At 41.4% G+C, this 26936-nt stretch overlaps 2 protein-coding genes across 3 annotated transcripts; one reads left to right on the top strand and one right to left on the bottom strand.

Moving 5' to 3' along the window:
• Positions 1-952: 952 nt before the first annotated feature.
• jkamp (jnk1/mapk8 associated membrane protein) lies at positions 953-7779 on the bottom strand. The gene is made up of 7 exons (XM_034576908.1): positions 7652-7779; positions 6990-7069; positions 5748-5902; positions 4937-5143; positions 4073-4254; positions 3205-3281; positions 953-2505 (listed from the first exon to the last, which is right to left on the bottom strand). Exons 1-7 carry the CDS (start codon positions 7653-7655, stop codon positions 2287-2289), a joined length of 924 nt encoding a protein of 307 aa, XP_034432799.1. The 5' UTR covers positions 7656-7779; the 3' UTR covers positions 953-2286.
• A 1927-nt stretch (positions 7780-9706) lies between these two features.
• Positions 9707-15295, top strand: LOC117756382 (G-protein coupled receptor 135). 2 transcript variants are annotated; one of them, XM_034576859.1, is made up of 3 exons: positions 9707-10060; positions 10717-10978; positions 12380-15295. In XM_034576859.1, the coding sequence occupies exons 2-3, from the start codon at positions 10872-10874 to the stop codon at positions 13719-13721; spliced, it is 1449 nt and encodes a 482-aa protein (XP_034432750.1). In that variant the 5' UTR covers positions 9707-10060; positions 10717-10871; the 3' UTR covers positions 13722-15295. The 2 variants fall into 2 exon arrangements, with proteins under 2 accessions (XP_034432750.1, XP_034432748.1); XM_034576857.1 differs by lacking the exon at positions 9707-10060 and having other exon boundaries at positions 10691-10978.
• Positions 15296-26936: the final 11641 nt, after the last annotated feature.

Here is a 26936-nt window from a genome sequence, read left to right as displayed (position 1 = left end):
AGAATAGATTTCATTTGTAAAACTAAATGAGACATTTAAACACACTGGATTATTAATGACTAACACACTGATGTCTGCCATTTCTGTCAGACTTCTGATGGCAGCAGCTCAGTGGCCGTTGCCGCCCTCAGAGAGGATGCGGCTGGGCTCGGTGAACTTTGCCGTGATGATGTAAAACAGGGCGGGGCCGGGCACCAGGGCCAACAGCGGTAGGTCCTGCTCCAGCTTGCCCAGTCGGGAGATGGAGATGATGCCGTACGCGTGGAGCAGCCAGTGGCTGAACAAGACGACCAGACGCTTCTTCTTAGCAACCAGGTGTTTGAAAGACTGGTGGGGGATGAACAGAGGAAAGAGGTTAGGACCAAAAACACTGAGATCAGCTTCCAATAGACACTTATCAAGTGCTCTATGAGTCTGAAAGGGTTTGCAAGGCCTAGAATTTCGAAAGTTAGAAACTAGAATTTTAATTTAACAATGTTTTATGAGAAATAATATGATGCAGTGACACAATAGTAAATGAAATAACAAGTAAGATTTATTCATAGTGAAAAGTCGCTCAAAAATCGCTCACTTGTGACTCTCTCTGAGCTCTCTCTGTTTCTTCCCCCTCTGTTCTTTGCTAGTTTTACCTCACTCTAGTCAAGGGTTAAGGATGTTGCACCTTGCTCTGATTGTTAAGCCATATGAGGAAAACTGTGATTTGTGAATATGTACAAGTAAACTTTATTTGTATTAAACTTGAATAAACCCCACCATGCCGTTCTTTTAATGACTAAGTCTAATGGGCACAGGGTTTTTCTTGCCACAACATGTGTGCTCTGCGGATTGTGTTGAATGGAGCTGGATTAGATTTGCAGGAGACATGTCTCCATTCTGAAGTGAATAAACACCTCCCTGACAGCAGGTATGTGTTTATGAGAGTCAGAAAGGTGAGTCATAAGTCCCCTAGTACAGGGTTCACTCAACAGACATGTTGTCAGTGGTAATTCAGACTTTATTATTACCGACAAACATTTCTTTGCAAATGGAGCTTGTGTGCATGAAGCAGATCCCACTGAACACAGATATACAGATATTTACAAGCACTCTTATATTTACAATCATATACATATACACAACATAAGCAGCTTCAACTGAGAACCCCATGAAGACCATTTGAAGGATCACAGCTTGGTTCAGTACAAAAGGACAAAGTAAACACAGAAACACAGGCAGGTGCTTCTATACACAACTACAACGAAGTTCACTTAAATACAAACCCCCCGCAACTAACAGAAGTGTGTGCCTCTTGAATGTTGTAATGTTTGTTAATGAGATAAACCCCGAACGAGCTTTGAAAAAACCCACTAAGATGTAGCACCTACTACTCTTCAGTGACCTCAGGGTTTTTTTAATAATAAGAGTCTGCTGCAGCCAAGTCTTTTCGCAGCACCTGAGCAAAAGAACTTAACAGATTTCTAACACATTGCTGTCATTTATGGTCCAGTAGCTTCTTCCACTTGTTAGAGCGAGGGTGGGGCTCAGCTCCTTTTATAATCACATCCCAGCCCTCTGAAGCTGAAAGGAATCGAATTGTACTTCTGTCCAGGCTTCTTAATGTGCTTGTTTTGATCAAGACAAACTGATAAATGACACAGTGAATTCAAATTAAACAAAGTAACATTAACAGAGAAAAACAACCTTTATAAATTTGTCTTGTGCAAATCAAGCAACATCATGTCATTTTCATTTGAGGAGTAATGGAGGATTTTTCAGAAGTGGGTTTTTCAAAGATGCTCAGGGTTGTTGTTATGAGAGGAAAAGATGCTCAGCTCTGTCACTAGAATGTGATGGTTCAATGAGACTCAGTGTCTCCAGGCTGAGGCAAACTTCTATCGCACTTTGGTATATACATGAGGCCTAGAGGAGGTCTGAGTGACAAGGCCACCTTCACTCTACATTTATATCATGTACTGTGTTTTACAAAAAATATGTACAACATTGAATAAAGTGCTAAAAAAAACACCTCTCAGGACACTTTGGGATGATGTCAGACGGATATAAGACATGTGAGTGAGAAAACAGGACGTGAACTTGACAATAAATCAAGTTTTCTACTCTTCAACAAAGTTCAACTATAAATACTGACTGGTTGCTGCTTCTCCACTGGGAGCATTTGCAGTTTCAATCATTCTACACAGAATAGATTTCATTTGTAAAACTAAATGAGACATTTAAACACACTGGATTATTAATGACTAACACACTGATGTCTGCCATTTCTGTCAGACTTCTGATGGCAGCAGCTCAGTGGCCGTTGCCGCCCTCAGAGAGGATGCGGCTGGGCTCGGTGAACTTTGCCGTGATGATGTAAAACAGGGCGGGGCCGGGCACCAGGGCCAACAGCGGTAGGTCCTGCTCCAGCTTGCCCAGTCGGGAGATGGAGATGATGCCGTACGCGTGGAGCAGCCAGTGGCTGAACAAGACGACCAGACGCTTCTTCTTAGCAACCAGGTGTTTGAAAGACTGGTGGGGGATGAACAGAGGAAAGAGGTTAGGACCAAACACACTGAGATCAGCTTCCAATAGACACTTATCAAGTGCTCTATGAGTCTGAAAGGGTTTGCAAGGCCTAGAATTTCGAAAGTTAGAAACTAGAATTTTAATTTAACAATGTTTTATGAGAAATAATATGATGCAGTGACACAATAGTAAATGAAATAACAAGTAAGATTTATTCATAGTGAAAAGTCTCACTCACTCCAGTATTAAGTATAAGCAGCTCTTATGCTTTAGAGTAAGGATGCCACTGTGTGGAAATCTTCCAACAGGTGGTAAACTTGTGAGAACTTGTTACCAATTACACCGGACATTTAACAAGTGTCTGTGGCTCAGCGTCTTTAGAGCGTTAACTGACTGAGATCTGTGACGTTAGATTTCACTTGAAGTTGTGTGCAGTGTTCAATTACACAGACTGTGAAAGTCCACTTCTACCACTGATACACAAAAATAAAGTTTTATGTCTTGAAAAAAAGGAAACAGACGGTGTGGCTAGCAGACTACCACAGCAAGCCCACTTTAGAGGAGGTCAAAACTAGTCAGTTCAATTTACAGGTGTGACGACACTTTGAATGTTACTACATATGACTAAGATATGACTACTACATATGACTAAGATATGACTACTACATATGACTAAGATGCAGGGGCAGTGAGTGTGGTTACCTGTATCTCAGTGGCAGACATGTAAACAGCGAGTGTTACCAGAGACAGCACCAGCATGATGTAAGGAAACGCATAGTCTGAAACACACACACACACACGTCAACCTACACAACTAGTTATTATTTTAGGTGTTACACTACATGTATATGGGATTCAAATGTTTAGCTAATAGATATCCCCAAAATTCCCATTGATTCACTTACAACACAGATATTTGGTTGTATTACACATTCTCTGAAATGATATGTTTAAATATGGAAATGTTACATTATCTAATTAAATGGGCTCTAGTTTACATACATTTCTCAAACAGAAATCTGAAGGAAATACATTTTGTTGACATATTAGAGGGAGGGAGTTTGGACATTCCTTTTTAACATTCTGTAAAATCAGAAAATACTGGCGATATCCATGTAAATTCTTTTTCACCAGGGAAAAAGGGTTCTATAAATCAGGGTTTGAATAATATGAGAACAAACCCTCAATCGACTCTCAGGATAAAGACAGGAATAAACCTAGAGGGTTTGGTGATTGTAGGTGATACTGAGGTGGACATTTCTGTCTCAGAGCGTTAGAACAAACTCATTTCGAGAAAACCACCTTTAAAGATAATGCATGTATTGTATATATAGTTAAATCTAAAGATGCAAATAGGCAAAGTGAAGTAAAATACAACCTAACAGTTTTCTATCACTGGTCTGAAAGAAGATATATTAAGCAAAATAACCCCAAATCTCAAAACTGACCAGTGCATGAAAAGAAATAACACCATAACCTGACGTTTTTTAACAGCTGTGTAATATGGTCCCAAGCACATCAAAAATGACACAACTCTCCAACAGTAGTTCAGGTTGGAATATGAACTCACAGAGCAGCCCTCCTCCCACGGCCTGCAGCACTGTCAGGATGGGGAAGAAGTAGAGAGCAGCGTAGATGCTTTTGAAGCGGTCAGATTTACCCAGACCACAAGCTATCTTCTTCACCAGCAGAGGGCGCAGCAGCATCATCAGAACCAGGCAGAATGCATAGTAGATCAACACAATAGTGTAACTGAGGACACAAAACCAGAAAGCAGTGATGTCACAAAGGTATATTATGGTCTCAAAAGATACTGATGCTGCCAAAGTTGGTGACAACACTGAGTTTCCCCTGAATTATCAATAATTAGATGATTATTGGTAAAACATACATGTCACACAACACAGGACCAACAAGATTCATATCCTGCAAGATGTTATATTAAGGTATAAAATACTTTGACTTGAGTGGCTACGTTTATAAAGTATATAATAAGTGGCTTTACAGTGTGCCACACTGATAAAAGTACAGATTTAGAAAAGTATTTAAATAAATGTAAAAAAGAAAGAAAAAGACATTTCCACCAAATTTGGTTAAAAACTGCAAAAAGAACTATCTATAAATCATGTGTTATTATGATCCCCCACAGGCAGATGACAGAAATCCCCTGGCACCACCACCCATTGTTACCACAATTATCACAGTACGTAACGTAACGTAATGACGTCATCACAAGCGAACAATATGACAACAACAATCTCCTGCAGCCAGCATGAGAGACGTCAGTTTCAGAGGGTTCATTTACTTGGCAACATGTAAATACTGTTTCAAAGACTTCTCCTTGCTGCCATCTTTTTGTGTATGTGTTCCATTTTCTGTCTTCAACTGCATAATAAACACATTTTTTTAAAGCAACCCAGACGTCAGCACTTACAGTGGGTAGACAGCCTCCTGGGTGCAGTGTATGGTGTTGATGTAGTCTGGGCTGGGGTTGTATAGCATGGTGTACCAGTCTGACAGCATCTGGACACCACAGGAGCGGATACTGAGTATTCCCACCGGATCGGTGACCAGCAGAGTGACCACGGCCGACACGCTGCACTCCAACATGGCTGTGATGTGCTGTAGAAGAGCACTGGAACTAAACACACAACAACACAAACACGGAACTAAGTTTCACACTACAGACTTCAAACAAAGCATATGGAGAGTAAGTATTCCAGGAACAAAAAGAACAAAGTAAATGAGATCTTTCGGAACACGTAGAGCAGCAGTAGGCTCAAATTAAACTCAGCCCCACTGTAAACACAGTCCCGTCTCAACACTACAAAAGTAACAAGTTACACTGTCGCTGCTCACACACATCCAGGCTACTTCCACACTGATATGATTTGTTTTAAATCACAACCATTTTGCATTTTCTGACATCCACCCTACTCTGGAGTTTTAAAGTGCTTATAACTCACTTTTAAAATCATAGACACCCAAGTTCACTTCCAGATTGGGTCATCAGTCACAGGGTGACCTTTCTGATTCGTCACTCTCTTATCATGTGAACCTTTTTCTAAAGAAAACAAAATCGGTTCATGCAACATGGATAATGACTTACAAGCAATCCCTACTCTTACTTTTCTTCATTGCAGTTCCTCATTTGACATATTTTTTGCAACTAAGCAAACAAATGCTGAGATTATAGTCAATGTGTGTGTGTGTTTGTGTGTGTGTCATATTGTGCGTGAGCCCACCTCTTTTTTCCAGAGTACCACTCAATGAAGAACCAATGCAGCACCAGAGGCAACATGGCCATGAATCCCAGATAGAGCCAGTCGTAGAGATCAGGCGACTCAGCGCAGCGTTCACATACCTTCTGAAGGTTGGACCGCTCTCCACGAGGACACACCTGGCAGGACACACACAGACGACTGAGATTAGAACTGTGCACCCCCACATCATTGACTGCTTATGCACTCACCATAAGTAAAGCATATGAATTGGGATTTCCCCAGTTAGAAGATGTGCACCAGGCCTGCTGTGTCACTGTGTGGTAAAATAGGACTTAAATGAAATGAATGTGTCTCACCACAGTGACTGGGATTGCTTTGCATGCATCTCTCTCCTCTTTTTGCTAACACACACAGTACACATTTGCATGTATTCACAAATACCATTGGTGCAGAGATAGTGTGGTAGCAGGAGCAAGCCATCAACTGCCATCTCTCTGTTCTCACAGTTGAGTCAGCCATCTTGAGCTAGTGTGAGACACTGTCGCCCACATGACCTGCTGCTTGCTTGTTTAGTAGATTGCCGCTTGTGCTCATGGTTGCTTGTTGTGGCTGTAGTTGGATTACTGCTCTTTGTTAAGTAAGGGTAATAGTGATTGGGGATTTTAAAAACTTTTCTTATAAACAGATGTATTTTGTGAATATTTGTGCATCCCTCCTATGATAACAGCTTGTTCCTGTTAGTGTTTGAATTCATGCCTTCACTGTTCATCCCATGAATGTTGTCCCCACACTTTTAGGGGAAAACAAATCTGAGATTTACAGTTTGGTTATCGATACAGGAGGTGGTGCCCTGTAATGATTCATTCCAATTAATAAAATTATAAGTATGACTATTTGTCGTGTATGGGCTACATGCAATTGACATACAGGTGTTAAGTATTTTTTTTATTTTCAATGCACATAAGCAGTTTCCACTGTACTAGAGTTCCGCCGGGAGGCGACATGAAATTTGATGGAGGCGGCGCCTCACAATTCTCTATGTAGGAAAAACCCTGACTGGTCTGAGTGATCAGAAGTCAGGACGCATCTGGCTGCGTTCAGACCTGAAAGTAATGCTTGTGATCAGGTCCCTCAGGACGGATGTTAATATCAGGTCTAAACTGGATCTTAGCATCTCTTTCATAGCACTGATGGATGATGGACAATGTCCCACAGACAGACACAACATAGCAGTCAGACGTAAATATGGTGTTTAATACTCACGCCACACTCTCCCTCCACTGATCCATTGACCGTCATCCTGCCACAGTACAGGCCTGGACACGTTGAGCTCATGGACACAGCTGTAAGGACAGACACACAACTTAGACAGCAGCAAACACGTTGACAGCACAAGCACTTTGTTACAGGTTTTTAAGTATGAACACAAATCTGTTCATTCATTAACGTTAGTGGAATTAGGCGGTTGAGGTCAACATTCATTTCTGGTAGCTAACGTGGAGATGTGTTTATGTACCTGACAGAATTCACACTGTGTCGGACAGAGGAGGAGATGTGCGTCGTTTTGTTACTGTCAGTAAATACAGGTGATATCTATGCAACAGTATTTCACACTGTGAGCTTTCTGGAGAGAAACGTCATCTTAGCTCGAGACCAAAACAACCAGGAGAACTGAACCACACTTCCGCCACTAGGACACAGTTACAGTTTATTAGTCGCTGTTTAACCCCTGTTTGAACACAATCGTGTCTTTATTCCAGTACAGAGACATAACCTAATGAAGCGCTCGGACTAGTACAGAGCAGTGGGATGGAGTTAGCTAGCTAGTTGACAGGTAGCTAGTGTGGTAAACCCGTTACAAGTACGTGCGGTGAAAGACTTCTAAGAGGAGAACTAATCTCACATTAAAGACAAGTCTTACTTACACATTTTGGACCAATGAAGACTAAAACTATTTCCTCGCCTCGGTGCTGCTAAACTGTTTTCTGTCGCTCTTACAACACACCCATGACTAAACCGGATGTGGACGAAAATACATGCAACACAAACAGGACCTCTTTTTTTGGTTTTATGACGGGTCGCAAACAGTGATCATAAAGTGCACACCGCCACCTTTCGTACTGGGGTGTTACTACTTTCAACTTGAAGTCGTCCGATTTCGGTTTAAATGCATAATGATGTGTTGTGACCTCTATGAATCTGTTTCCACAATAGCAAAGAACAAAAAGTGATCATTTGTTTTTTCCATCCAAACTTCCATAATAACAGATTTTTCTCTAACTTATATGGTTCTAAATTTCGTTCTAACGTTTATTTTCAACAGCACAACAGGACCTGTTAATGGAGGGTTTAAAAGTCCCATTTTTCAAAAGTCCCATTTAAACGTAAACTCCATACCCCACAATTGATTGTACACAAGTGGTGCATATTCTTCCAAATGTTAATAAGATAAGGTAAGATAAGATAAGATAACCCTTTATTGGTCCCACGATGGGAAGATTTGCAGTATTACAGCAGCAAGAGTCAAAAAGGCATCAGCAAGTAATAAGTGCATGCAATACTTAAGTGTAAGGAATATAAAATATATACAGAAATATATAAAAATATAAAAATAATTAAACTAGTATATACAGTTTAATAGTATCAAGTATTTGGGTTGTTGTTATCGATGTTATTTTTCTCAATGGTTTGTGACTTCTTGGTCATCAATATAGTTTCTGTTTTGACAGGTAGACAAAGATTATGAAGAGTTTAGCTCTCATTAGTTCACTTTTTTTATGAACATATTTTATTGGATTTTCAGAACATTGCAGAGCAGTACAATGACACAAAATATTCCAATACTAACAACTCCCCCCCAAAAAAGCCCCATGTCCAAGAATGAGGGAATAAACAACAGTATAGTGTGTACAGTATATATCACTGAGCATTAATAACACCACAACAGCGTAAAACAATGGCAATAAAAGAAAGACAAATAAATACATACATAAATGTAAAACAAATAAGTGACTAAATTGTTAGTTTGTTTGTTTAAACATAAAGCTACAGCAAACACTATTGTTTGTGAATCTTTCCATATTGAATTGACCAATTAATGGAGACAAATGATGCAGAAGTGTAAATATTTCAAAACAAAAGCCGAGAGGACACCCACTGGCAAAAATAAACCATCAAAATAAATAAAGTGATCAGTCAGGAGAGAACCCATTGAATTTTGTGTGGATTGGGAGCGGGGGGGTGTTAGGAATTAGTTTTAACACTCTTTAACATTGCAAGATTTTCCACATTGTTGTTGATCCTTCCAACAACGATCCATTGATCGTGATGAAACGAATCAGGCATATTTAGAGGACTGATATTTAGGAGTGGGTGCAATCTTGTGCATATCAAAGTCAAATATTAGGCTTTGGCAGAGGTACAATCTACTGAGTGCAAATACTAGATCATCACATGGATGCTCATAACTGATAATAATTCATAGTGCAGGTTATCTGGTCAGTGTTAGGTTCAGTGAAGCCAGATAATGAAAACATGTCCTGGGTTTGTTCCACTGATGAAATCACCAAACTGTCGTATTTGTACATCCAGTGAGACGCAGTCTGAAATATCCATTGTAAACAGTGTTTTTGCTATAGCTGCCTACCCATACACTGTAAATGACTGTCTACCATGTTACAGGGACACCGATGAACACAAATCTATCACCAGTTACCATGGCAACTGTATTAAACGTCAGACGAAGCTGTGAGCACGTTCGTGTGGAGGGCGTGGCCACTGAGAGGGATCGTAGTGTCAGGAAGAGAGGCACAATCTGCTCCACATCTGGGACCAGTGATCTTCTGAGGTCCGCTCCCTGACGGAGACACTGAGGAGAAGGAGGAGAAACAAGACGAGGCTGCTGTTCTCTTCCTCCGGGAGAGATCAACAGGGCGGCAGCGGCAGCAGCAGCAGCAGCAGCAGCAGCAGCAGCAGCAGCTCTCTGACGATGTGTGCGTGTTTTTCTTCTCTCTGCTCCTCCCGCGGCGTTGATGGGCTAGAAGAACAACAGGCGGACTGAGCCTCCTCTCCTCTTCTCGTGAAGGATTGCACAGGTTCCAAACATTCAGCGGCGACACGAACGGACTTGTGTGAACGCGTCGTTGTTCTTCCTGGATACACAAGCTGCTGCTGTGTCTGAGACGTTCAGGCACCGTCAGGAAAGCAGAGAGACAGAGAGACGCAGTTTGTGTGTGTGGAGACGAGATAGAAATAATGGCGGGCATTTTAGATTTAGCATGCTTTAGTAAGACCTTACATTATCACAGCATGTAATCAAATAACACAACATTCAGGTGAGTTGTTGAACTGGAGGTCTACATGGCTATTTTTTCTATTTAAAAAACTTTAGCATAGCATTAGGCTACACATGAAATTGATGCTATTCCTAACTAGCTTAGTGTCGCTAAAGGTTGAACTAAATTCTGCATTTCACATTGTATCAGACTAATAACTGCTGAAGGTGATTCATTTAGTTTCAAAGTGTATGTTTATGGAATTATAAATCTATTTCCACCAAGAGACTTGAGATGCAAAACAAACATCAATCTAATCCACCCTATTATTGTTGTAAGCTCCATATATGACATTGAATTAATGTGAAACAGTTGCTGAATCAGAACACATGGTATTTTGTATGAAAAGCTCCTGGGGCCAGTGACCTGTGATATTCTCAGAGCTTTAGTAAAAAAAGTGCCACAGGGAAATAATGTGGCACAGACAAAATGAACAGCCAGCAGCTGATACAACATCAAATTCAACAATAGTGTAGAACATTGGTACATATCATTCCAAAAAGTGCCAGACATTACACTGTATACTTTGATCTCAGACACTTTTATTCTAATCCTACATTTAAACTAATGTCACACAATGACAGATAGTTCAAACTAACCTAATAGGTCCCTCTTTGACTATTACCACAGACTTGCTCGTGTTTTCTGTTGATGAGTATGGAGAAAAAATTAAAACTGCAAATGGATGAGGAGGAGTCACCTACCAGCAGCTATGTGTGAATCCAGGAAACCAAAACTGACAGACAATATTCGGACTGGACGCATGTGAGATCGGGGATGAGTTTTGTTGTGTTGTTTTTGCACATTATCGATGGAGTCGACTGTTAGCACGGCCCTGTGGGGCAGCAACTACACCGCTGAAGACTCCCGGCCAAGCTTCACCGACCAGCTGGTGACTCCCTCACCTGTTGTGCCGAGGTAATTTACTCAGTCCATCCATTCATCCAGCTGTCTGAGAAATGAAAGTTACATTTGTGTGAGTAGAGAGAAGCAAGTTGTTATATTGCAGCAACAAAGGGGCACCTGCTAACTGGCACCTCCGCTATCCGCACCATTTCCTGGAGCTGACAAAAACATTTTCAATCATACCGCCAAACTAAGCTCATATCAGCTGAGATACAATTACCAGGAGAATAAGGGTGGTGGGATATTAAAGCTCGTATACATTTTATGTATGTACAAACCACTTTTTCTAGTTTTCTATTCACACACATTTAATTTCAGATGTGACACCAAGGTACAAGTACACTAATGGTTTGCAGGAGTCAAATTTCTCTGATCACATTTATTCTTTTCGTAGTCCCTCTTAAAAATTCATGTACACTGGCCTCATTTCTGCTTTGTTTAGTGATTCAAACAGGTATGTGGTAATTGACCTATTACCAATCTGGGCTTTGTAGGCAGTATTAAGAACCAGGACACCATCTTGCTACATGGATAGATAGCTACTGGTCTAGACTGACTTTACAGTTCAGTCCGAACCAAAATAAAGGGGCCTCAGACAAGTGTGGACAAACGGACCAAAATTTGGTCTGACCAAAAAAGGTGGTCTTGGTCCAGATAAAAATCACAGTTCACATAGTTTGCTGTGGAATTTCTTTTTAGTTTTTTTTTACTTTTGGACCATTTGAAGGAAGATGAGACAGCATTAAACAATAGAAGAAGAAAAGAAGAGGAACGATTTCTTGTAGTCTTCACCTCCAACGATATAATGTTTGAGTGATGACGTAGTTAATTTTGACGTTAGTATTAGTGATTATAAAATTTAATTTTATTCATTCAAAAGGAACGACAACCTTTTTCATTGCACTTTATTAAAAAAGTTAGCTATTACAATAAACACATTAACAACACACTGGGGACCTTGGTTCGATCATTGATAATGTGAAAAACTGCTCCTAGAAGTAGCTGCTTCTGGAAAACACAGAATAACCAGGTGTCAAACATTGATACTGTTTTGATTGTGTCTGCAGAAGTTTGTGTAGAAACTGTCAGCTACCAAAAGCTTGCCACACACTTTGATCAGATGATTTATAATTTTAATTATATTTAATATATATTAATATTTATATATGTTAATATTTAATTTTTTGCCATCATTTCATAGTGTATTTAATTTGGCTATTAAGTGCACTGTACCTTAGAGATAGTCTGGTACTGCATCACACTAGTATTTGATGATTAGTATCAACACCCAGCCGTTATGACAATGTTTAAGTTTTGGGATTTACATGAGGCGCTGTTGGCAGTTGTGAAAACATATTGTGCCCAGACTTTGTTGATTGCACAATGATTTCTCTTTCTTTTATGGTTCTTTAGGGTTGTTTCCATAGTGACCAGCCTAGTAACCGCCACCGCAGAGGCCACAGTGGGAACCATAGGAAACCTATCGGCCTTCAGAGACGAAAGAGGGAACAAGCTCAGTCAAACCCACCAGGCATCGACCCCGGCACTGCTGAGTACCGCAGAGGGCAACTCTGTCCTTCAGGGCATCACAGTGGCAGCTCAGGCCCTGGTGCTCCTCTCCATCTTCCTTCTCTCTTGCCTCGGTAACTCTGCAGTCGTCATCGTTATCATCAAACACAGGCAACTTCGAACGGTGACCAACGCCTTCATCATGTCGCTGTCACTGTCCGACTTCCTCACAGCTGTTCTATGTCTGCCGTTCTCCTTCGTCATGCTCTTCAGTAAGGACGGCATCTGGATGTTCGGGGATCATTTCTGTGTGGCCAATGGCTTTTTCAATACCTGCTTTGGTATCATTTCCACCCTGACTATGACTCTGATCTCCTTTGACAGGTACTATGCCATAGTTAGACAGCCACAGGCTAAAATAGGGCGCCAGAAAGCAACTCAGTTGTTGATAGCTGTGTGGGTGACTGCTGTCATTTTCTCTTTACCTTGGTACCTACTAGTTCGGACACCTATAGAAATCCATAAGAGAGGGTTCTACCATTGTATGTATGTGTTCCACTCTGGGACTTCACGCATGGGGACGTCTTACAGCATCTGTCTGATCGTTATTTGTTATTTACTACCCTTCTCCCTCATGTGTTTTTGTCACTATAACATCTGTAAGACAGTGCGGCTCTCAGAGATCCGAGTCAGGCCAGTGACCACATACGCTTACTTATTGCGATTTTACAGTGAAATGAGAACAGCCACCACAGTTCTCATTATGATTGTTTTCATCATTTTTTGTTGGGGGCCATATTGTTTAATGGGGTTGGTTACAGCAATGGGAGACTACAAATTCAACCCTGCAATGGACACAGTGGCCATCTGGTTCGCCTGGGCAAATGGAGCTATCAATCCTTTGATCTACGCCCTGAGGAACCCCAATATATCCATGTTACTTGGACGGAGCAGAGAGGAGGGTTATCGGACCAGAAATATTGCTACGTACCTTTCCAGCCAAACCCAGAACCGTGAGAGTCGGCTTAATCAAGCGGAGAGGATTAGGGACCGCTACGTAAGTCGCGTGGGGGTGAATCATAACAGCCGGATCTCCAGTTCAAGTCCTGGAAAAGGAGGAGAGGTGGCAATGTGGGCCTGTAAAAACCCCGCTGTGTTCTTCTGCAGGGACGGCCAGCCTGACACTGCAAGTCTACCCAACTCTGTCAGCACTCGTAAGATGAAGACAGCTGACACCAGCCTGTGAAATTCTGGAATAATTCTAAAACATCTTATAATGTTTTTTTATCATATCTGTATGTATTTATTATTATTATGGATACAGAGACTGCTGTCACCATTATCGAAAATACCTGATTTCTGTCTCGTCAGATCACAGAATCTCAAAAGTGTTAATACCACTAGTGTTCCAAGAATCAACAGGATCATGAGTATAGTACTATTCATTTGCAGAACTATTCACACAATGGGAAGACAAACATTTTGAGTTATGAATTTATTTCAAGCAGCTGCTGTCTGGGATCCCGTCAATGATTTAGTGCAGAGCATCCCTGTTGAGAACCATGATATGTGTTGATACTTGCGCTGCAAAGATCGTCATGTCAGATATGTTGATGAAGCATGTGGAATTGGAAAACTGATAAAGGGTATATAGTATTTTTTAATCCTAAACCTTCCATGCTTGAAATGTATTTGTACTTTAGCCTACATGTCTTTTTCACACCAACAAAATGACATCATTAGCCATTTGTTTGAATGCGTAAAAGAACCTAAAGATACACTTCCCAAACAATCAACCCCTTAATCTCTTAATCTTAACTAGCACCAGGAATTGGTCAGTGAAGTTCATCCACACATCCTCGCAGAAGAGGTGATTTTAAACGACTGTAGCTGGCAAGCTAACCGCTAAAACACTAAGCAGGGAACATCATTTCTGCTAGCTAGCTTATACAATACACACATTCGTACCATTGACTCGTGCCATAGCTGTCAGCAGTTTATGTCTGGTAGAGCATGGTTATAAGTGGATGGTGCAACACAGCTATTATCCTTTTCTACAGAGGTCACAGCTAAGAAGATGGTTTGCTAGTGGATCCCAACAAGTGAGTTGCTAAGTTAACTGGGACTTTGTCCTAGTGGGCCAGTGGACTGATGAGACCACGTGAGACCTTGACGCGTGTGTGTCCCAGGACCGGGCTCACTGGATGTTCAACCAACAGTACCTGTAGTATCATGCTGCAGGGATTGTTTCATATGTCATCACTGGTAAAGATTACATATGCCCCTCCGAGCAAAAACAGCATGAAGTTATGATGCTGCTTGTCATGGTCGTCAGTTTGGTCTTGAATTCAAAATTTAGTTGTTTTCTCTCTTGTTCAGCTCAGTAGTTCTATAGAAGCTTTGTGAAACTAAAATGGCTCAGTAGAGTGCATACATCTGCCAAGGCCCAACAGATGCCTTATAAAACACATTTAATTTCACTACATCTGGATTTTTTTCAAAAATCTCCTAAACATACCTGATTTTTTAAATCGAGATTCATGGATTATTCTCTAAACCCTTTCTTGCAATGTTATAGAAACTGAAAGAAAATGTCCCATCCATCCACCAAGTTTCATAGTTCAGTTGTTTTTGTTTAATCTTGCTTATAACAAGCCAAACAAATGGAAATGGGTGAAAACATAACTTCCTTCGAGTTAATAATTTGAATGCCTTTATCTGCAGCAGAGTTAGCTCTCATTATCCCATCATTTGTTTTATGGATATGTGATTATCTTTCAGTTTGAACCAGTGTTACAGCTGAGGTGAAAAGGCTGATATGGTGTTTATATAATGTATATTTTTGCTGTAAGCATGAAATATCCTAAACAAAATGGGTTGAATCACACAAAGAAAAAAACTTTTTTTACAAACTGGACGTTTTGGCCTGTCAGAGCAGGAGACGCACGGGTCGCAGAGTTGCAAAAAAAAGTTGCAATTAATATTATAAAAGCAATTCTCCACTGTGCTGAATCAGCTCTGGAGAACAGTCCTGTTGCAGCCACTATCTTTCTTTCATACGGGAAAATGTGCACTGGCTGGTTTGTATTTCTTTAAACCAATCACAAGACCGACCAAGTACTGTCACGGGGAACCTTTTTTGATGGGGTATTTGTACGTGTGGAGGTGATCAATGCCTTAAAATGGGTAATGGGCCTGGCTAATGGCTAATAAAAGAACCAACACCACAAAAACAGTAAAAGACGCACATCAACTGTGCAATTCATCTTTTACACTATGTTCAGCATGTAGGTTGGTAGTTCAGAGGCTGTTGGTGTTGTCGTCAGGGTTGGAAGTATCTCTCAGAGGCTACCAAAGGAAGATACATTTCTCTGTCCTAATAAGAAGTGTTAGTCTGACCTCAGCAGTGTAAAAAAAAAAGGATTACTATTCAGACAATATGTTGTTGTATTCAACCAAGCTCTGAGAGTGTTCACTTTTTAGTGCTGTTGTCGCCAAAGCTGCAGCAGGGAAGAGGATTCAGGTGCCAAACACGAAAGGGATATATGACATATGTATATGTGTAAATGCATTTTCATATCATCTTTTCTCAAAAATAAAATGTTAAATTTTTCATCTTCAAATTCTACTTTTGTCCCCTCTGTGAAAAATGTGTTTTTCATCCACCCAACCAGGCCAACTCATCTTTATCATGGAAAAAGACACTTTATCCTACAAGTGCTCATTCTGTATATATGGATTTATCAGGTCACATCCTGTCCTGCACCTAAAGGTCATCTGCTCTTTGAAGACTGTAGAGTGCTATTTATAGACTAACACAGACAGGACAGGAGATCTGAGAGAGGACACAAAGTGACACTAAACTGTTCATTAGTAACAGACGGACAGATTAATCCTCCCGAGATTAGGTGAATAAACCATCTTGGAAGACGTAAACTACAACCAATGGGGAAACCCCAACTCTAGGCTGACTGGCCAATGGTACGACTTAATCACTGGTCAGTCATGGCCATTTGCATTTCTAGGGCTGCCTCGCTGTTGCAGTCAAGCTAAAAAGTAACACAAAAGTTATGGTACCACATCAAAACCTCTTCTATGCATCGATAGGAACTACAAAACACACTGACTATCAAGATCCATCATACTAATCAACATAGATTTTGATCAAACAGATGATTTTATCATGTTCTACTGTTTAATTATATGGTGATCTGCCCGACCCTAATGTACAAAATATATTCTATACTACTATACTACTATTTCCAAACACTTTCCAGAGTTTCCCTTCAATACAATTATATTTGTAAAGTGTCAAATCATAATATACATTATCTGAAGGTATGTGTGAAAAGAAAAACATTCAGTGAGCAGCAGTTCTGCAAGCAGAAATGCCGGCCTGAAGCTGACAGTAAGGCTATGGTAACTGAGATAACTGAGATAACCACTCATTACAATGGAGCCAAGCAGAAAAGCATCTCAGAATGCACCACATGTCAAACCTTGAAGCAGATGGTCTTTAACAGCAGAAGAGTGTGTGGGATGGTCAGGCAAGAGCAGAATCCAGAGGCTGCAACAGGCACAGATTCACTTCATCATTTATCTTTGTATTAATTAATTGAGGATCGGAAAAAAATGGTCTGATTAACCAAGGTTTCATTTGAGTCACACAGATTAGCATCAACATCATGAATCCAAGGAGCCAACCTGCCTTAAAGAGATAGTTCATAGAAAAATGAAAATTCACTCATTATCATGTCACCACTATGCTGATGGAAAGGTGGGTGAAGGGTTTGAGTCCACAAAACACATTTGGAGTCTCAGGAGTAAACAGTGTTGCAGCCAAATCCAATACAATTTAAGTAACTGATCAACTTCAAACGTAAAAAACAGAAAAAAAACAGATAATGCCTCCATTCTGCTCCTGTGATGTGAACTTCAGTGTCCTCTACAGCAGCAGCACATCCAAGGCCAAGACAAAATCGCAAGGCACACCTGTAATCTTACTGTATTAGTGTAAGACTCTTGTAATCATCCATTTTTACCTGCATTTTTTTTGTAAGATGCTCTCCTTCACACTGGCTGTCAATCAAGGTCTTAAATGTGTCACACTCTAATAATTCCCACCATGACAACTGCACAGTAAAAATTAGGTTTCCAAAGGTTTTTTTATGATTTTTTAGGGTAAAGAATTTACCTCTGTTTTGAGAAACTAGTGCATAAAAATAACTGATATCATAACTTTTTGTATCAGGGCTCCAGATACTCAGTCCTTAACATTGGTTGCACTGGTTTGCCTAACTTTCCTAAAGCATTCTCAAAAATGTTAACGTAGGACTATCACAATAATCAATGTTGTGTGTGTTTGTGTCTGCTCGTCACATTTACAATGTCTGTAAATACTAGGGTTGAAACGAGTATCCGGTACAGATAATGTTGCTTTACGAGTACCAATCCGAGTAAAATATGTCAATATCCATACTCGTGATGAATGAACATCCTCATTGGATAGCTGTGTCCACATCATTCCTTGATAGGCCAGCCACACACAGAGCCAGGGGCGGCTCCTGGCATAGGTGACATAGGGCAATTTTTTATAGCGTACATTTTTGTCTGCCTGTGTGTGCATCTGTACACATTCCAAAAGTTCAGCAAAGTTGGTATTTTAAGCCTGACACAGATATGGTTTGATCAGAAGTTGCTATATTTATTGTTTATTAGAAAACTATTTACAGAACAGCCTTAGAATTGAGCTTCAGATCAATGTTTTTGATGACAAGAGTAAGAGAGCTATTTTTTTATAGTTTTTTATAAACTTCAGTAAATAAACTTCAGTGACTCAATGAACACAACACATGCAGTGTTAAGGTTTTCATACTCAACATGCCGGGCATGGTGCACTCTGACTCGGCCAGTGGACGCTGAGAATATCATAGATAATGACGTTAGTATCCCTGTGGACAGAGTGGCTGTGACAACGACATGATTGTGACGTGTGGAACTTTCTATAGGCTCTGTGTAGGGGAAGAGCTCTGTGTGTGGCTGGCCTATCAAGGAATGATGTGGACACAGCTATCCAATGAGGATGTTAATTCATCACGAGAATGGATATTGACACATTTTACTCGGATTGGTACTCCTGCTTGTAAAAGTACACTTTCTGTACCGGATACTCGTTTCATCTGAGTATTCGGCTCAACCCTACTCCCCACTGCTCTACTGACATCAAATATGAATCCAGGGGGACCACTGTGATGTGGTTGAACAGGAGATTGGCAGCAAGAATGTGCAAGTGACAAATGTGCAAAAATGGTGGAATGCAGTCATGTGAACACAGAGCAGAATCTCAAGGTTAAACGCTGGCCCAAATCAGTGTTAGTAAGATATTCAAGATAAAGCGCTTGGTGAGTATGCGTGTGTAAACTGAACAACGGTTTGTTTTTAGTAGTTTGGATTTTTTGCTCAGAGCAAAAATAGGGAATGAAAGAACGGGTCACGGGCCGAACTGGATTTTGATATTTAATTAATATTATTTGTCTGACCCGAAATAATAAATGTTAGTTTTTTTTAAGTTTTAAGTTATGAGCTGACTGCTCTGACCTTAATGGCCGATATAACTACTGCAAATCAGATGTCACCGTGCTTTCTTTCATCGAAACTTGTCTGCTGTGTCTCACTTCCATTCTTCACTTGCTATTTTGAACACGCATGAAAGTCAACTGTTTGCTTTTATGTCAAATGAGCAAAGCTGCTGGCAGGTATGATGGCAGGGAACGATAAAAAAACTATAGACTGTATACAAAGATGGAGGACATGACCTTTCCCCAAAGGTCAATCAATCAATCAATCAAATTTTATTTGTATAGCCCATATTTACAAATCACAATTTGTCTCATAGGGCTTTAACAAGGTGTGACATCCTCTGCCCTTAACCCTCAACAAGAGTAAGGAAAAACTACTAAAAAACCCTTTTAACAGGGTAAAAAGAAGGTAGAAACCTCAGAGAGAGCCACATGTGAGGGATCCCTCTCCCAGGATGGACAGAAGTGCAATAGATGCCACGTGTAAAGGAGAACAAGGTCAGTGAATTGGTGGATTAATGTCATTAATGGTCAAGTGTCTGAGGAGAAATACTATGTATCGAGCAGTCCTGCTGCAATCATAGTCTATGGTCAGCAGCCAGCAAGATCATGATCCACCATCAAGATCGGATGCCACTATAGTCCACAGTCATTGTCCACTGCCGCCATTAGGATCCATCATCAGCTGCCACCTCGGTCGTGGTCCACCACCAGTATCCGATGCCAACACGATAAAGGATCCGCCTTTATTATCATGATCAGCCAGCACGATGCAGAATCCGCCATACTGGATCCACCATTACGATCTCTAATACGTGATCCACAGATCCTAATCCATGATGTGGCCACAGCTGCGGCCCTGGATCTGCGAGCGATAAGGCAAAGGGACTCCGGGGAAGAAGTCAAGTCAGTAACATGTATTGATGGGATATGAATTACTTTTATGTGATAACGATTGAGAAGAGGAAGGAGAAGCTGGAAAGAGAAGCTCCGTGTGTCATGTGTCCCCCGACCTTCTAGACCTATAGCAGCATAACTAAGAGCAGGTCCAAGACAAGCCTGTACCAGCTCTAACTATAAGCTTTATCATAAAGGAAGGTTTTAAGCCTACTCTTAAACATACAGATGGTGTCTGCCTCCCGAACTGAAAGTGGGAGATGATTCCACAGGAGAGGAGCTTGATAGCTGAAAGCTCTGGCTCCTACTCTACTTTTAGAGACTTTAGGGACGACAAGTAAGCCTGAATTCTGGGAGCACAGTGCTCTAGTGGGTTGATAAGGTACTATCAGCTCTTTAAGATATAATGGTGCCATATTATTAAGGGCCTTGAAGGTGAGGAGGAGAATTTTAAATTCTATTCTAGATTTAACTGGAAGCCAGTGTAGTGAATCTAATACTGGAGAAATGTGGTCTCTTTTCTTGGTTCTTGTCAGGACACGTGCTGCGGCATTTTGGACAAGCTGCAGAGTCTTTAACGACTTACTGCTGGAGCCTGATAATAAGGAATTACAATAATCAAGTCTGGATGTAACAAAGGCGTGGACTAGTTTTTCTGCATCCTTTTGAGAAAGGACATGTCTGATTTTGGAGATATTACGCAAGTGGAAAAAGGCGGTCCTAGAAATTTGTTTTAAGTGTGAATTAAAGGATAAATCAGGATCGAAGATCACTCCCAAGTTCCTGACTGTTTCATTGGAAGCAAGGGCAATGTCGTCTAGTGCAGCTATATCATTAGATAATGTATCTCTAAGGTGTTTAGGGCCAAGTATTAGAACCTCTGTTTTACCTGAAAATTGCGGGTCATCCAGGTTTTTATGTCCTTGAGACATGCTTGGAGTTTAGTTATTTGCTTACTTTGTTCAGGTTTTATTAACAAGTATAACTGGGTGTCATCCGCATAGCAGTGGAAATTTACCGAGTGTGTCCTGATAATGTTTCTGAGTGGAAGCATATATAATGAGAATAAAATTAGGCCGAGCACAGAGCCCTGTGGAACACCATGGTTAACTTTGGTGCGCACAGATGACTCATCATTAATTTGCACGAATTGGGAGCGATCAGAAAAATATGATTTAAACCAGTTTAGGGCGGTTCCTTTAATGCTAATTAACTGTTCTAGTCTCTGTAATAAAATGTGATGGTCAATTGTGTCGAATGCTGCACTAAGATCTAACAGAACGAGGACAGACACAAACCCCTGATCTGAAGCTATTAGAAGGTCATTAGTGACTTTTGCCAAGGCTGTCTCTGTACTATGATTAGCTCTAAACCCCGACTGAAAGTCTTCATATATATTATTTTCCTGGAGAAACTCACACAGCTGATTGGCTACAACATTTTTCTAGGATTTTAGACAGGAAGGTGAGGTTAGATATTGGTCTGTAATTGGCTAAAACCTCTGGGTCCAGGGTGGGTTTTTTGAGAAGGGGTTTGATTACACCTATTTTAAAAGACTGTGGTACATATCCTGATGATAATGACAGATTGATTGTGTTCAGTAACGAACTATCAATTAGGGGCAGAATTTCTTTAAGTAATTTTGTAGGAATGGGATCTAAGATACAAGTTGTTGGTTTAGAACAGAGGTAGCCAACACGGTGCCATGGGCACCTGGTCGCCCGCACGGGCCCCGCGAGTCGCCCGCAAGGCATGCTCTAAATTAAAAAAAGAAAATATGAAGAAAAAAAAGAAAAACTGAAATTTGAAATTTAAAAAAAAGTTAAACCGCCATCTCACTCTATGCTGAGACAAGCTGGCGGGAGCAGCAACGATGGCGAGCTAGAGGTGTTTTTTACCCCCCAAACTAAAGAAAACATGACAGAAAAGCGAAAGAAAACATACTATTTTCATAATGATTGGGAGGAAGAGTTATTTTTTACGACAGTGAAAGAAAAATGTGTGTGTCTCATTTGCGGGGCAACTGTTGCGACGGCAAAGCGGCACAATGTGGAGCAGTGGTCGCCAACCCGTCGATCGCGATCTACCGGTCGATCTCCCAGTCTTCACTGTCGATCCCCGAACTCTCTGGACTCACTGGCTGACGTCGCTCCGCAGATCAGCTGTGTGTCGGTTGTCTGTTTTTCACACGCGCTGTGTGTCTGCTACTGGCGTCTGAGCTGCAGGTTTATCTCCTGCATTTCCTTCAATACAAGTCGGATTATGTACGAGACTAGATGTCAGGACTCTACGGTATGAAGATGCGCATCTTTCGGTCTGTCGATAACAATCAAAGCCCCGTTGGAACAAATGAGTGGATTCAGAAGGTGAAACGCTGGAGTGCTTTTACTTTGAAACGTGTTCGGAAAGTGTCATTTGTGTCATAGACAGATACACATTTTGGTTCACAGCAGTATACACAGAGAAAATGATCTTTCACCTGAGTTTTAATGCTTATCTGATGAATTTATGTCACAAACAAATGGTTGCAACACTTTCTGTAAGCCTTTTCAAAAATAAAAGCACTCCAGAGTTTGTTAATGATATCCATTCCCTTGTTTAAAAAGTTTTTTTTATTGTGAAATATTTGCAGGAGCGGAAAGATGCCGTCCGCTTGTGCATCTGTTTAAAGATGCACAAGGGACTTCTTTCATACAAGGCAATAATCATATTTGTGGCCATATTCAAATCAAAGCCTATATGTAAAAACATTGTGCTGCAGTAGCAGCTCCTCTGCAAAACATGATGTGGAACTGAGAAGCTACATATTTTGCATTGTAAATATGAATTGATATTAATTTGAATATTGTCATTGAATAGAAAAAGTTGCACAACTGCCCTTCTTTGTGTATATTTATTTTTTGTACATTCAGCCTTTAACAGAAATTGCAAAAAATAATAAATATGACCCTCCTAAGTGGGTGTTTTGGAAGATATCAGGGTGGTAGATCTCGGCTTACGTTTGGAATTAAAAAGGGATCTTGGGCTCGAAAAGGTTGGTGACCACTGGTTTAGAACATGAGATTAATTTGGTCAGCTGATCAAGGGTGATCAGAGAGAAGCTGTCTAAATAATTGGTAGGATTCTCAGCTGTTTCTGAGATTTCTGTTCTTGGTAGGGTATTAGTGCCAATTGAGGGCAGGAGATGTTTGATTTGATTTCTAATAGTTAGAATTTTATCATTAAAGAAATTCATAAAGATATTGCTATTTAGGGATCGAGGAATACTGGGTTCGGTGGAGGTGTGACTCTCTGTCAGCCTGGCTACAGTGCTGAAGAGAAACCTGGGGTTGTTTTTATTCTCTTCTATTAGTTTTGAGTAGTAGGCAGCTCTTGCTTTGTGGAGGGCCTTCTTATATGCTTTAACACTATTCTTCCAGTCTAGGAGATATTCAACACGGTTGCTGGAGTGCCGCTTCCTTTCTAGTTTTCTTGATACTTGTTTTAACTCATGTGTCTTGGAATTATACCACAGAGCTAATTTACTATGTTTTATATGTTTCTTTTTTAGAGGCGCTATTGAGTCTAATTTTAATCGTAATGACTTTACAGAGCTATCGACGAGATGGTCAATTTCAGTGGAGCTAGGGTTTTTAATGAATTTGTTGTTTATATCGACGGATAGTACGGGTTTAAATGTAATTGGAATTATTTCCTTAAATTTAGCTACAGCACTATCAGGTAAACATCTAGAGAATGAGTTCATTATTAGTGGCATATATTCTGATAGTGAAAAATTTAAGGTTATTAAATTATGGTCTGATAGAATTGGATTGCGCAGAAGTACCGTTAGATGTTCAATTTTGACACCGTATGATAATACAAGGTCAAGTGTGTGGTTACAACAATGAGTAGGTTGGTGTACACACTGACTGAAACCTATTGAGTCTAATATCGAAATAAATGCTATGCTAAGGCTATCTTTATTATTGTCAACATGAATATTAAAGTCACCAACAATAATAATTTTATCGGTCTTTAGGACTAGGTTTGATAAAAACTCAAAAATTCAGAATAAGCCCCAGGAGCACGGTAAACTACAGCAAATATGATTGGCTGTTGGTGTTTCTTGGATTGGTGTGGAAGACTAAGAACAAGACTTTCAAATGAGTTGTAGCTTAGTTCAGGTTTAGGATTAATTGATAGACTGGAGTTAAAAATAGCAGCAACTCCACCTCCTCTGCCAAATTCTCTGGGAACGTGTGAATTTACATGACTGGGGGGAGTAGATTCATTTAGACTGACATATTCATCAGGATGCAGCCACGTCTCAGTGAGGGACAATAAATCAATGTTGTGATCTGAGACTAGTTCATTAACTAAAATAGCCTTTGATGACAATGATCTTATGTTTAAAAGACCACATTTGAAAGTCTTTGTTTCCTGAGTTGTTGCAGAGGTTGTGTTAATTTGTATTAGATTTTTTTGTGGAATTCTCCCTCTGTTATTGTTTGATTTAAATAATTTAACGGGACGGTGGACAGACACAATCTCTATGGGTTTGTGGTTGTGTGACTGATCCAGAGGGAGCGCAGAGAAGTGTGTAGCACTGCAGCTCTGCGTCCTGGTCCCAACTCTGGGTTGTCATTTTATAGACTGGGTAATATTCCTAGATAAGAGAGATGCCCCATCCCAAGTGGGATGAACGCCGTCTCTCCTAACAAGAACAGGTTTCCTCCAAAAAGTTTGCCAATTATCTACAAAGCCCACACCACTTACAGGACACCACCTCGACAGCCAGCGGTTAAAAGACAACATGTGGCTAAACATGTCATCACCTGTTGTGTTAGGGAGAGGGCCAGAGAAAATTACTGTGTCTGACATTGTTTTTGCAAAAGCACACACCGACTCAACATTAACTTTAGTGACCTCCGACATGCGAAGCCGGGAGTCGTTGCTGCCGACGTGAATTACGATCTGACTGTATTTACGTTTAGTTTTAGCCAGCAGCTTCAGTTTAGATTCGATGTCGCCGGCTCTGGCCCCTGGGATGCAATTGACTATGGTCGCTGGTGTCGCTAACCTCACGTTTCTCAGAACCGAGTCACCAATGACCAGAGTTTGCTTCTCAACGAGTGCGTCGCTGAGTGGAGAAAATCGATTTGAACCGTGAGCTGGTGGCTCTTTAATCGTGGGCTTTTTAAGGGTAGCACTATGCCCCCTCCGGACAGTGAAGCCAAAGGGTCTCTATCGCCACCTGTTGGCTGGCTGAAGTATAGGTCATAAATCCTGCCTTCTCCTTGGGGAGATGGACCAAAGTTAAAAGTAAAAATTCACGTTATATTTTTTATTCAAAGATGGTTTATCTCATTTTATGTAGTTGTTATCACACTGATGTATTTTCAAGTGCAAATTTTCCCTGTAATTTTCGTTGCCCTGTAACTTTCGATAGAATTATTTATTTCATGCTATAAAAATTCCATGATTGACAGCTGAGACTGACTAGTGATTGGTTGAATGGGTGTATTGCTGGTACAGTGCTACTGTGGCTCCAGCACATCGCTAATGCATCGAATGCAATAGATAGCAGCATTCGTATCAGGGATATTTTTGCATAATTTCTGGATAGTGGGAGAAATTGGATGAGTGTTGTCCATCTTTACTGTCTATTAGAAAAATGTTACAATCCTCATTTCCAGTGGTGCACTACGTGTTAGTGCACTGACTGGACTATGCCTTTTGGAATGTAGCATCTTTTTCTGACACGTGCTGCCTTCAAATGGGGCCATGTTTACTGTGTTCACGAGAACAATGATGGACGCCACAATTTTCTTAACCCTTGTGTTGTCCCTGCTTCCCCCGGCTGTTGGCCCCCTCACATAGCCCACCCCATATTAGGACGCACACGTAGGGCAATAGACAAGTGAGCAGCCCTTGCAGATATATTTGTTACACCCGCGGCACACGGTGTGAGTTTTACAGTCCTTTTTCCTGGGGCATATCTGACACCTCTTCCTCTTACTCGCCCCGAGCGGGGCTGCTGCTAGGGCTATGGAGGAGGCCAGACACTCGGGTCGAGCGTCGTAGTCAAGAGCTCTCTGTGCGGCGGCGGCTTTTACAGCCTTCACAACCGCGGCGGACGCGTCCGTGCGGGGGATGCGCTCCCTTCGTGCGATGAACGGAGTCACGAGAGCCTTTCCCAGCTGCTCTAGGAACACCCTCCGCTTGTTCCGCTTGCCCGGCATCCAGTCTGGGTTGATCTCTCTCCACATCACGAAGGCGTTGTAGGAAGAGACATCGAGAATGTTGTGAAAGACGACCAGGGGCCAGCACGCGGTCATCCTCCTGCAGCTGTACGTTCCAATCACCTTGTCTAGGTTGTCCACGCCACCTTTGTTGCGGTTGTAGTCCAGGACGATGACCGGTTTCCCGTCCTCGCGGTCGCTGATGTCGGCCTCAGGGTGCCGTGTGCTCAGGAGCACCACATTCCTGTTTTTCTTTGGGATGTAGGACACCAGAGTGGCGGTGGGCGTGAATGCGAACTTGGATGAGAACACCTCTCTTCCCTTGACCGCGAGCAGCCCGGTCAGGAGCTCGGGCTTGTTCTTCCGAACCGTGCCGACCACGGTGAGCTTCCTCTCCAGGAGCTGCCGCGCGAGTTCGTAGGAGGTGAAGTAATTGTCGCACGTGACGTTACGACCGTGCAGTCCCTCCATTACATCGAGCACTACCCGCAACCCCTGGTTCCGTTCTGAGCGTCCGCCGCTCGGCTTCCGGGGACCCCGCTTTGAGCCGCAGCAGAGGAGGAGGAAGAGGAGGAGGAGGAGGAGGAGGAGGAGGAGGAGCAGTGGCCCTCCTCTCGGCCGTACGCCCTCGAGGACCATGTTATTTCCCTGTTTCTTGACGGGAAGGTCTCTCTTTCCACGAGTCCGGTGGTGGTGGTGGTGTCGCTGTGGTCTTGTCCTCCTTCTTCTTCTTCTTCTTCTTCCAAGGATGAAGAATCTGCA

Source organism: Hippoglossus hippoglossus, chromosome 22 (genome assembly GCF_009819705.1).
Source record: "Hippoglossus hippoglossus isolate fHipHip1 chromosome 22, fHipHip1.pri, whole genome shotgun sequence".
NCBI classification, from domain to species: Eukaryota; Metazoa; Chordata; class Actinopteri; order Pleuronectiformes; family Pleuronectidae; genus Hippoglossus; species Hippoglossus hippoglossus.
The sequence above is the reverse complement of the archived record's forward strand: the minus strand, read 5'-3'. Positions and strand labels throughout refer to the sequence as shown.

Coding starts and splice junctions, on each gene's coding strand:
- jkamp (XM_034576908.1), bottom strand. Junction 5,903..6,989: donor CAGTGGAGGGAGAGTGTGGC/GTGAGTATTAAA, acceptor GTGTCCTGCCAG/GTGTGTCCTCGTGGAGAGCG. Junction 5,144..5,747: donor TGGTACTCTGGAAAAAAGAG/GTGGGCTCACGC, acceptor TTGTGTGTTTAG/TTCCAGTGCTCTTCTACAGC.
- LOC117756382 (XM_034576859.1), top strand. CDS start 10,872: ATGGAGTCGACTGTTAGCACGGCCCTGTGGGGCAGCAACTACACCGCT. Junction 10,979..12,379: donor CCCTCACCTGTTGTGCCGAG/GTAATTTACTCA, acceptor ATGGTTCTTTAG/GGTTGTTTCCATAGTGACCA.